The sequence below is a fragment of the Coregonus lavaretus genome (assembly GCF_964263955.1).
Source record: "Coregonus lavaretus genome assembly, chromosome: 22".
Classification (NCBI taxonomy): domain Eukaryota; kingdom Metazoa; phylum Chordata; class Actinopteri; order Salmoniformes; family Salmonidae; genus Coregonus; species Coregonus lavaretus.
The window spans coordinates 26,928,921-26,938,968 of record NC_140009.1 but is presented as its reverse complement, the minus strand read 5'-3'; the positions used below and the strand labels follow the sequence as shown (position 1 = coordinate 26,938,968).

Below are 10,048 nucleotides of genomic sequence, written 5' to 3'. Positions count from 1 at the left end.
GTCATGTTTGTAAATGCCTGCATGTGCAAATGTCAATGGAATATTTTTCAACTTAATTTGTGTCTTAGAATCCTTGATTAATTTTAATTCAGGAATAAAAACTCAGTCCAGGAAGGTCCCTGTAAACTCTTGGAAAAGTGTACTATATTATCCAAAGAATGGTTTTGCACATGGCAGCAAGATGGATCGGGCTGCAACGCTTTCCAAAATGAATATTTTACACTCATTGACCAAGATGAAATTTGAAAAAAACTATGTTTTCAGAAGAGGATCAGCAAATTCATTTAACTCCTTGTGTTCCAATACAAAATAGCTTTCCAATAAAACCAATGTCAATCAATGTGTCAGCTGATATCATTCACAGCTCTGCTCTGTACACTGGGCCATATAGATCCTTTACCAGCAGCCCTGGCCAGATTCCGCCTGCTGCGTAGACTCGACAACTCGGCGCGTGCTGCCTTCAATTTAAACCTCATCTTGTTGATCAGCTGTCTCTTCATTTGTAACCTTCTGTTGAGCCATTTGTTGGCATCCAAGGCTTTGAATAGTCGGGCCTTCGCTGCACATGGGTCGGACAGCGAGTAACTGTGATCGAAGATGGCAACATGCTAAATAAATAGGGCACACAAGAAAATCAGTTATGACTGATAAATAAAATAATTTCAGGTATTTAGATTCAATGTGATATTGCATAAATGTCAGTAACAACCCTATGGCTCAGTCTCAAACCATACAGAATACAATGTTGCACAAGACTCACATAGAAGTTGAGCATTAGATGACTGACTGCGCAGGGTAAAGGCTAGCTGAGAATTCTCAACTTCAAGATATACATAATATCACATCTCAATGGAGTTGAGTGGCAATGAGTTTTGGCCAATGATGTGTATAAACCCTGGATTGCTGACACTTGGCCATTTAGAGGCTTTGAAACCACCAGTCGGCCATATTGGCACTCCCCAGTATGAGCAGTCCTCCATAGGAATGAATGGAATTCTACAGTATTTCAATTAAATGTTACATGTATTTAAGTATTTTTGTTGTTGTATTGGGGACAGTAACATTAGTACTATAAAAATATACTAGATGGAAACTGTTATGTTTTTATATTTATGTTAAGCTAACAATATAATTTAAAAGTATGCATTAAGGTGTCTGTAATAGAATAAACGTGTCAAAAACAAATGTAGATATTAGTAAATGCATGTCTATTGATGTGTTAGCTAACAACTTAACTAAAACGATGTGTGCGCTTCCATGGGGCAGAAGTCAGTGTGTTGTTGTGATTCTGCATGGCCAGATTGCTAGCAAGAATCGTAAGTGGCTCGTTTCAGCTCGTTTAATCTTGTTCTTGTTGATTCCATAGTTGATACATCTTGTTTTGATGTGTTTTGACTGATTTCATGTCAATGCTAATATTGCTCAAATTCGCTAGCTTTGAACAAAAACACTGAACAAAAACATAAAACGCAACATGTAAAGGGTTGGTCCCATGAGCTGAAATAAAATTATTATATTTGTTTACATCCCTGTTAGTGAGCATTTCTCCTTTGCCAAGATAATCCATCCACCTGACAGGTGTGGCATATCAAGAAGCTGATTAAACAGCATGATCATTACACAGGCACACCTTGTGCTGGGGACAATAAAAGGCCACTCTAAAATGTGCAGTTTTGTCACACAACACAATACCACAGATGTCTCAAATTGAGGGAGTGTTGCCAGATAATTGAATGTTTATTTCTGTACCATAAGCCGCCTCCGTCGTTTTAGAGAATTTGGCAGTACAGTGCATTCGGAAAGTATTAAGACCCCTTAACCTTTTCCACATTTTGTTACGTTACAGCCTTATTCTAAAATGTATTAACTAAAAAAAGTCCTCATTAATCTACACAAAATACCCCATAATGACATAGCGAAAACAGGTTTTTAGACATTTTTGCAAATGTATTAAAAATAAACAGATACCTTATTTACATACACTACCAGTCAAAAGTTTGGACACACATACTCATTCAAGGGTTTTTCTTTATTTTTACTTTTTACATTGTATAATAATAGTGAAGACATCAAAACTATGAAATAACACATATGGAATCATGCAGTAACCAACAAAGTGTTAAACCAATCAAAATATATTTTATATTTCAGATTATTCAAATAGCCACCCTTTGCCTACATGACAGCTTTGCACACTCTTGGCTACTTGGCTGGGGCGGCAGGTATCTTAGTGGTTAAGAGCGTTGTGCCAGTAATCGAAAGGTCTTAACCCTAATTGCTCATGTAAGTCGCTCTGGATAAGAGAGTGCTAAATGACTAAAATGTAGAGTGGCCAGACGGAAGCCACTCCTCAGTAAAAGGCACTTGACAGCCTGTTTGGAGTTTGCCAAAAGACACCTAAAGGTCTCAGACCATGAGAAACAAGATTCTCTGGTCTGATGAAACCGAGATTGAACTCTTTGGCCTGAATGCCAAGGGTCACGTCTGGAGGAAACTTGGCACCATCCCTACAGTGAAGCATGGTGGTGGCAGCGTCATGCTGTGGGGATGATTTTCAGCGCCAGGGACTGGGAGACTAGTCAGGATCGAGGGAAAGATTAATGTAGCAAAGTACAGAGAGATCCTTGATGAAAACCTGCTCCAGAGCGCTCAGGACCTCAGACTGGGGCGAAGGTTCACCTTCCAACAGGACAACGCAGGAGTGGCTTTGGGACAAGTCTCTGAATGTCTTTGAGTGGCTCAGCCGAACTTGAACCCGATCGAACATCTCTGGAGAGACCTGAAAATAGCTGTGCAGCGACACTCCCCATCCAATCTGACAGAGCTCGAGAGTATCTGCAGAGAAGAATGGGAGAAACTACCCAAATACAGGTGTGCCAAGCTTGTAGCGTCATACCCAAGAAGACTCAAGGCTGTAATCACTGCCAAAGGTGCTTCAACAAAGTATTGAGTAAAGGGTCTGAATACTTATGTAAATGTGATTTTTCAGATTTTTCTTTTTAATACAACCTGTTTTTGCTTTGTCATTATGGGGTATTGTGTGTAGATTGAGGGGGATTATTTTTTATTTTTAATCAATTTTAGAATAAGACGGTAACGTAATAAAATGTAGGAAAAGTCAAGGGGTCTGAATACTTTCCGAATGCACTGCATGTCCAACCGGCCTCACAACTGTAGACCACGTGTTACCACGGAAGCCCAGGACCTCCACATCTGGCTTCTTCACCTGCGGGATCGTCTGAGACCAGCCACCCGGACAGCTGATGAAACTGGATTTGCATAAGCACAACCGAAGAATTTCCGCACAAACTGTCAGAAGCTCATCTGCGTGCTCGTCGTCCTCACTAGGGTGTTGACCTGACTGCAGTTCGGCGTCTTATCCGATTTCAGTGGGCAAATGCTCACCTTCGATGGCCACTGGCACGCTGGATAATTGTGCTCTTCACGGATGAATCCCGGTTTCAACTGTACCGGGCAGATGGCAGACAGCGTGTATGGCGTTGTGTGGGCAAGTGGTTTGCTGATGTCAACGTTGTGAACAGAGTGCCCCATGGTGGCGGTGGATTTATGGTATTGGAAGGCATAAACTACGGACAACAAACACAATTGCATTTTATCGTTGGCAATTTGAATGCACATCATCCGCCGCCATCACCTCATGTTTCAGCATGATAATCCTGGAAGCTGAAAATAATAATTGTGGATTGTTTTAAATCGCATTGCCTACAGTCAGAAGGAAAGGCAGCGTGCGCAATATGGGCAGATTATTGTTGAGTTGCGACTGTCAGTGAAAAGTAGAAGCCCAACCAGACATGTCGCAATATTTAAAAATACAATTGCGGGAAAACATAGTTACATAGTTTGGAAAACAAATGGCTATTCCTGTAAAGAGAAGGCAATGATCTGTCTTTTAGTTATCAAAATTCTAAATTTAATTGAGCGAAAAACAGTATAGCATATTTTATTGGCACCAGTGGAGAGCATCGGCAAATTCGTAACATATAATACGAATTGTAATTCCCAACATATCACACGAAATGGGTGATGGACATCCACAAATGAATACATACCATACGAAACGTAACATATCATACTAAATTGAGTGTCTTGGATTTAAGTACAGAATAATATGAAATGCTCTGAGACCAGGTTGGTGTCCCTTTCTTGTAGGCCTATGATATGGACAACATTGTTTTTATTGATATGTTTGTCAGTGTCAGCAAAGTAGGCTAGCCGTAATTTGTCGAATTAAAAAATATTTTTAATCTCTCACTTCACTTGCTACACATGGAGCCTCTGACTGTAGCATCACAGACAATAACAAGTTTCACATGTGAAACGTGCTTAGGCCATGTAATGATCTGTCCTTGTAGGCAATGTAGCAATGTCACATAGATCATTTTCTTTCATTTTAGACAAAGCCTTTTCATTGTTAAAATAGGCCTAGGCTATATTTTTCTCTCTCAAATGAATACCCTCCCATCCCTACCATGCCCATCCCTACTCGTTACTTTTATAAATATCAATTATTTAACGCTTACTGTGTACCTGTGCTTGTCCTTACAGAGTTGTCAGTGGGAGTTGGAATCTCTTTGCCACTCAACTCCATTGTATTGTGCGTAGTTGAGAATTCTCAGCTAGGTAAAGGCTCACTTTCTTTTTGCTCTCTGCAGATTTGGGTAGTCGTCTCTCTTCTGGGTCCAGGTCATTCTGTGTTTCCATTTTTTCTAGGGACACACTGACACACTTTGGAAGCATTTTGAGCCTTTTTCCTGACTTTCTTTTCTAATAATAAAATAAAACCGCTAGTTAATAGCCAATAATCAAATCAAATGTTATAAGCCAGTTAGAAAACAACATGATTTTTGATGACAGAAGGCAAGTTCTGTTACATGCACACACACAAAAGTTAGGAAAATGCACATTCATAAGATACCTAAAATGTTTGTAAAACGTAAGAATCCAAAAGATGCTGGTGAAATGAGTAGGCCTACCTTAGAATTTGGTGGTGGAAATGTAAAGAGGGTGGGTACAGCATTCCACAGCAGGTTTCTGCGGTTGCCTAAACCGCTGAAACAATCCGTAGTAAAATGAAGTGAGCAGATGACCATGTGTTTCTTTGGATAAAAGTCATCTCGGCATATGTTATCCAACCATTGTCCAAATACAGTTGGTTTGCTGAAAGGAAATCTGTAGAAATTAGATATGGTATACAGTGAATTGAGTGAAATCAACACACACAAAAAATATATATGGTAATTGCATTGCGTTTTAATCAAACAATATAACTAACCTGTGAAAAGTAATCTCTGTATTTTTGCAGTACCTATTGGTACAGTTATATGCAGAACAACTTTTCGGCATGATATTGCCCCGAACTAAGATGGCGGTCGACGGTCGTCGCCCCTCAGAATATCAAAAGAGTCATCATACCAAATATGGTGGATAAATGAAGATGTACTCTGGCCGTTTAACATTGAAAAAAATGGTTCCGGTCTATTTCAGGGGTGGCTATGCGATGTAAACTGTGGTCTAGTCTACTGTATATGAACCAGGAAAAATGAGGGAGTGGGATGTTTCGCGTCCTCTTCCGTCTCTGATCATATCTCGTAATATCCAAGGTGCGTTCGTCCCATCTCGTACTCTGGCAACCTCAGACCCTCATAGGCCATCTCTGTTTGGAGAATGTATTGATTAAATGAGTGTGTCTCCAAGACCAAAGGTTTAAAAAAAACGGTGATAGATTGATTAAACAATACTATTTCAGATTAGAGAGCACAGAATCCAAAGTGCGCATCGATTACAATCAAGTTGCCGTTGCTCTGGAACGCACCCATTTTACTAGGCCCGCCTCTGCCAGTACGTCAAGCACAGGTGACAGCATTTGTTGTGAACTTTGGGGCTTTTGCGCTAGAATGACTCAACAACTATATAGGCAACTAAACGCTGTGTTATTTCTCGTGTTGTCCTGTTCGTGCCTCCTAGTGTAAAACAGAAGTGGTACTAATTGTGTGCTAACGTTTCATTTCCGTATTTCGTTTGACGGGCCTCTAAACACAGGAGCCCGTTAGTTGTACACCACTTTTTCGGTTTGAAGAGGAGAACAAAAATTGGTCAATTTTTCGGAATCAACGATTCGGAATCAAGTTTGGTCCAGGAAAACGTAAGTAAACCCTAGCACAATAATGGACGAAAGGAGCCTAACGTTAATCCTTATATATTCAAAGGACCTTAGAGGCGAATTGGCTCTGACACTGACAGCCAAATACTCCATCTAAACGTGAATCAATTATCAGTTGCGGTACGGCTCTAGCAACATAAAGCCCTCTACTTTTATATCACATCAAATAATTTCGCAAATGATTTTTTTTAAATAGTTGCAGGCGACCGTATTTTTTTTTGTGACAAGGCGTCAGTCTTTCATTACGTTACTGAGATATAAAATAACTGGAGACTGTCCAAGATGTCCGACTGTTGTTTTCAACATAAACGACCCACCTTCGCATACGTCAGAGAGGAAGAGGCGAAGCGAGTGATAACTGGCCAAAAATCTGTCTTCTCACCCGGTAGCGTTGTTTCGTTTCTTTCGCTAAATCAATGAGTGTCAAATTTGGTCAACAAAAAATGTAAGGGATTATTTGCTACGTGAGGTTTATTTGATCAAATAGAAGTTTCGAACAGCTTACGTTGTTATGAGTGTATTGATATAAGAAGGACACGTGACATCCCAGCAACTTTGAGAAAAAACACTTTCTATTGGAGTCTCTAATTCATGAAATGAGGCTAGCATAGCATCTCTCTCCATTGAATACAGGCGGTTGACGTCAACACCCCTCATCATATATAATTACAATAACGAGATGTATCCACCAATTCAAAGAAATGAATAGGCGGGAGGTTGACAGCCCGCCGTTCCGCTCAACATTGTTAGGGTGGAGACATACTGTAGGTATCTCGTCATACTATCCAAATATCGGCATACGCCGATTCATGGACCGTCTATATCCGGGTTGCATCTGATTTACACAGCCCAACTTTCCATGCACACAAGGAGTAGCGCCAGCAGCGACGACGTCATCCAAAAAAATGGTAGACATTGGTCCGGTGTAGCTCAGTTGGTAGAGCATGGCGTTTGCAACGCCAGGGTTGTGGGTTCGATTCCCAGGGGGGCCAGTATGAATTTTTATTTATTTTTAAATGTATGCACTCACTAACTGTAAGTCGCTCTGGATAAGAGTGTCTGCTAAATGACTAAGATGTAAATGTACATTGGATTAATATAAAATGTTGATGGAAAATAATTGTCCTCAGCGACAATTATTTGAATAATTCAGTGGATGTTTTGTGCTCAGTGTCTTATTAGGAATTTTCAAATCTGACTTCTATCGTCAATAGGCGCTAAAGGTAGTTAGTGTTAATGAATGGATTAGAGTAGGCCTGTATAGAAGTGATTTGCAGTTCGCAAACGATTTGTTCTTTTTGAACGACTCTTTTCATGATACATTTTTCTGAGTGACTCGTTCATTTTAGTAGTTTGTTTGACCTGCTGGCCGCAGCAATAAATCCTTCAGCAGGATCGCTACATGCTTCTCCTGCTCAGCCCTCCAGAGCGGTGCTCCGACCACCGGAAAATAAATCATGCAGCATAGAGAAGAATAATACATGTTTAGAACTGATAATTGATCTCATGGTGCAATAATTAATGTAATTAATTGATTATTGAATGTTATCGATATCGATGGACACAGCTTTTTACAACCAAAACCTACCTAGCCTGCCTCTGCTCAACAAACTCGAACTCGAGAACATACTTTCGGGGGGCTGCTGCAGTTCGCAAACGATATGTGCTTCTCTCCCTTGTTACAGTCAAGTCATTCCTCCAAGAGTCGTTCACAATCTAGTCCGGTTGCGGCTGCAACTAGACCTCGTTTCAAAGGTATCAAGAAATAATCTTATTTTTGGGCCTAGCAATCACATATGTACATTGTTTGAAGCACACTTTTGTAAGTCTGTCACAAATGACAGCTCCAATAAGTCCCCTATGGTGAACGAGAGGCTAATTATTCTGATTCTGTTGCAAAACATTTAGTCTTTTGCAAAACGTTCCGTCTGTTGCTAAACGTTTTGCAACAGAAACAAATGCTCTTCAGCATGAAGTAAAAGCTGTTGGGTTCTTAAACGGAAGTTGTAGTTAATTTTAATTGTATGGTTTCCACGTATTGCCATTCCAATCAGAATAGTCTGCAGTGTTTGTTTGGCACAAGCTGCACATCTATAAATTATTTATTCTTCCATGCACTAAAGTAGAATGAAGTCTGCAGGGTTCCTTCGAACTTCTTCCAGCCGCTTATTTTTTTTGAAGCGAGACACGACTGAACCACAACTTCTGTTTAAGAACAAAACAGAGCCTCCCGAGTGGCGCAGCGGTCTCATGGTTCGATCCCGGGCTGTGTCGCAGCCGGCCACAACCACGAGACCCATGAGGTGGCGCATAATTGGCCCAGCATCGTCTGAGTTAGGGGAGGGTTTGGCTGGCCGGGATGACCTTGTCCCATCACGCTCTAGCGACTCCTTGTGGCGGGCCGGGCGCATGCACGCTGACTTCGGTCACCAGTTTTGTTTTGTTCTTTTTGTACGGTGTTTCCTCCGACACATTGGTGCGGCTGGCTTCCGGGTTAAGCGAGCGGTGTGTCAAGAAGCAGTGCAGCTTGGCAAGGTCGTGTTTCGGGGGACGCATGGCTCTCGACCTTCACCTCTCCCGAGTCTGTACGGGAGTTGCAGCGATGGGACAAGACTGTAACTACCAATTGGATATCACGAAATTGGGGGGGAAAAGGGGTAAAACTTATTTTTTTTAAAGAACAAAACAGAACTCAACAGAGTTTGGAGTAAACGGTTTCTGTTGCAAAACATTTTGCAACAGAATCGGCATAATGAATACACCCCTGGCGTCCTTGATCATCCAAAACTAAACTATTCACTTTCACCAAAATAATGTTTCCTGTCAACAGAGGCGTATCCAATATCTCTAGGAACAATACTTACAATTCATTAGGTTGAATGTGTTGTTTGCAATCAAATAAGCGTTTAAAACACATTTTTGTCCAGGGTCTCCCATATTCCGCCTGTGGGCTGCCTAAACCACAGCCACATGAGAGTAAGCTACCACGCTCTCACTTCTACAGGCAGAAAATGGGAGAACCTGGATAAAAACTGGTTTTAAATGCTTATTTGATAGCGAGTGAAACATTCAACCCAACAAATCATAACTATTGTTCAGAGAGATATTGGATATGCCTCTGAAGGGAAACTTTATTTGGGTGAAACCGAATAGTTTAGGTTTGGTCGATCAAGGGCACCAGGCTACGGAAGCTTCCACAACGAGACATCCGTAAACAATGGCTCATTGCGGGACGAAGCAAGGGGACCTTGCGTGCGCTGCAGGATTTCAGTCCTTCACGGCGTAGTGTGTTACCAATTGTTTTCTTGGTGACTATGGTCCCAGCTGCCTTGAGATCATTGACAAGATCCTCCCGTGTAGTTCTGAGCTGATTCCTCACCGTTCTCATGATCATTGCAACTCCACGAGGTGAGATCTTGCATGGAGCCCCAGGCCGAGGGAGATTGACAGTTATTTTGTGTTTCTTCCATTTGCGAATAATTGCACCAGCTGTTGTCACCTTCTCACCAAGCTGCTTGGCAATGGTCTTGTAGCCCATTCCAGCCTTGTGTAGGTCTACAATCTTGTCCCTGACATCCTTGGAGAGCTCTTTGGTCTTGACCATGGTGGAGAGTTTGGAATCTGATTGATTGATTGCTTCTGTGGACGGGTGTCTTTTATACAGGTAACAAGCTGAGATTAAGAGCACTGCCTTTAAGAGTGTGCTCCTAATCTCAGCTCGTTACCTGTGTAAAAGACACCTTGGAGCCAGAAATCTTTCTGATTGAGAGGGGATCAAATACTTTTTTCCCTCACTGTATATGAATTAAAAATTCAATTATCTCTGCCATTTTTAAAGTTAAATACCCGTCCGTCCTATTTAACCTA

At 41.2% G+C, this 10,048-nt stretch overlaps 2 protein-coding genes across 3 annotated transcripts in view; one reads left to right on the top strand and one right to left on the bottom strand.

The window, feature by feature from the left end:
- Window positions 1-262: 262 nt before the first annotated feature.
- Window positions 263-6,589, bottom strand: thap3 (THAP domain containing, apoptosis associated protein 3). 2 transcript variants are annotated; one of them, XM_084186903.1, is made up of 4 exons: window positions 6,499-6,589; window positions 4,995-5,178; window positions 4,654-4,785; window positions 263-608 (listed from the first exon to the last, which is right to left on the bottom strand). In XM_084186903.1, the coding sequence occupies exons 1-4, from the start codon at window positions 6,504-6,506 to the stop codon at window positions 345-347; spliced, it is 588 nt and encodes a 195-aa protein (XP_084043029.1). In that variant the 5' UTR covers window positions 6,507-6,589; the 3' UTR covers window positions 263-344. The 2 variants fall into 2 exon arrangements, with proteins under 2 accessions (XP_084043029.1, XP_084043028.1); XM_084186902.1 differs by lacking the exon at window positions 6,499-6,589 and adding an exon at window positions 5,294-5,448 and having other exon boundaries at window positions 4,995-5,190.
- The window catches only part of LOC311149693 (F-box only protein 6-like), a 26,339-nt gene continuing 22,149 nt past the window's right edge, over window positions 5,859-10,048 (top strand). Inside the window, exon 1 of the mRNA XM_084186901.1 lies at window positions 5,859-6,163. The gene's annotated coding sequence lies outside the window, so the exon portion shown is untranslated. The remainder of the gene's footprint in view (window positions 6,164-10,048) is intronic.

Excerpts from the sequence above, each read along its gene's own strand:
- thap3 (XM_084186902.1), bottom strand. The coding sequence starts at position 5,364 with ATGCCGAAAAGTTGTTCTGCATATAACTGTACCAATAGGTACTGCAAA. Across the intron at positions 5,191-5,293 it reads ACAGAGATTACTTTTCACAG|ATTTCCTTTCAGCAAACCAA; the intron begins GTTAGTTATATT and ends TAATTTCTACAG. Across the intron at positions 4,786-4,994 it reads TTCCACCACCAAATTCTAAG|AAAAGAAAGTCAGGAAAAAG; the intron begins GTAGGCCTACTC and ends TTTTATTATTAG.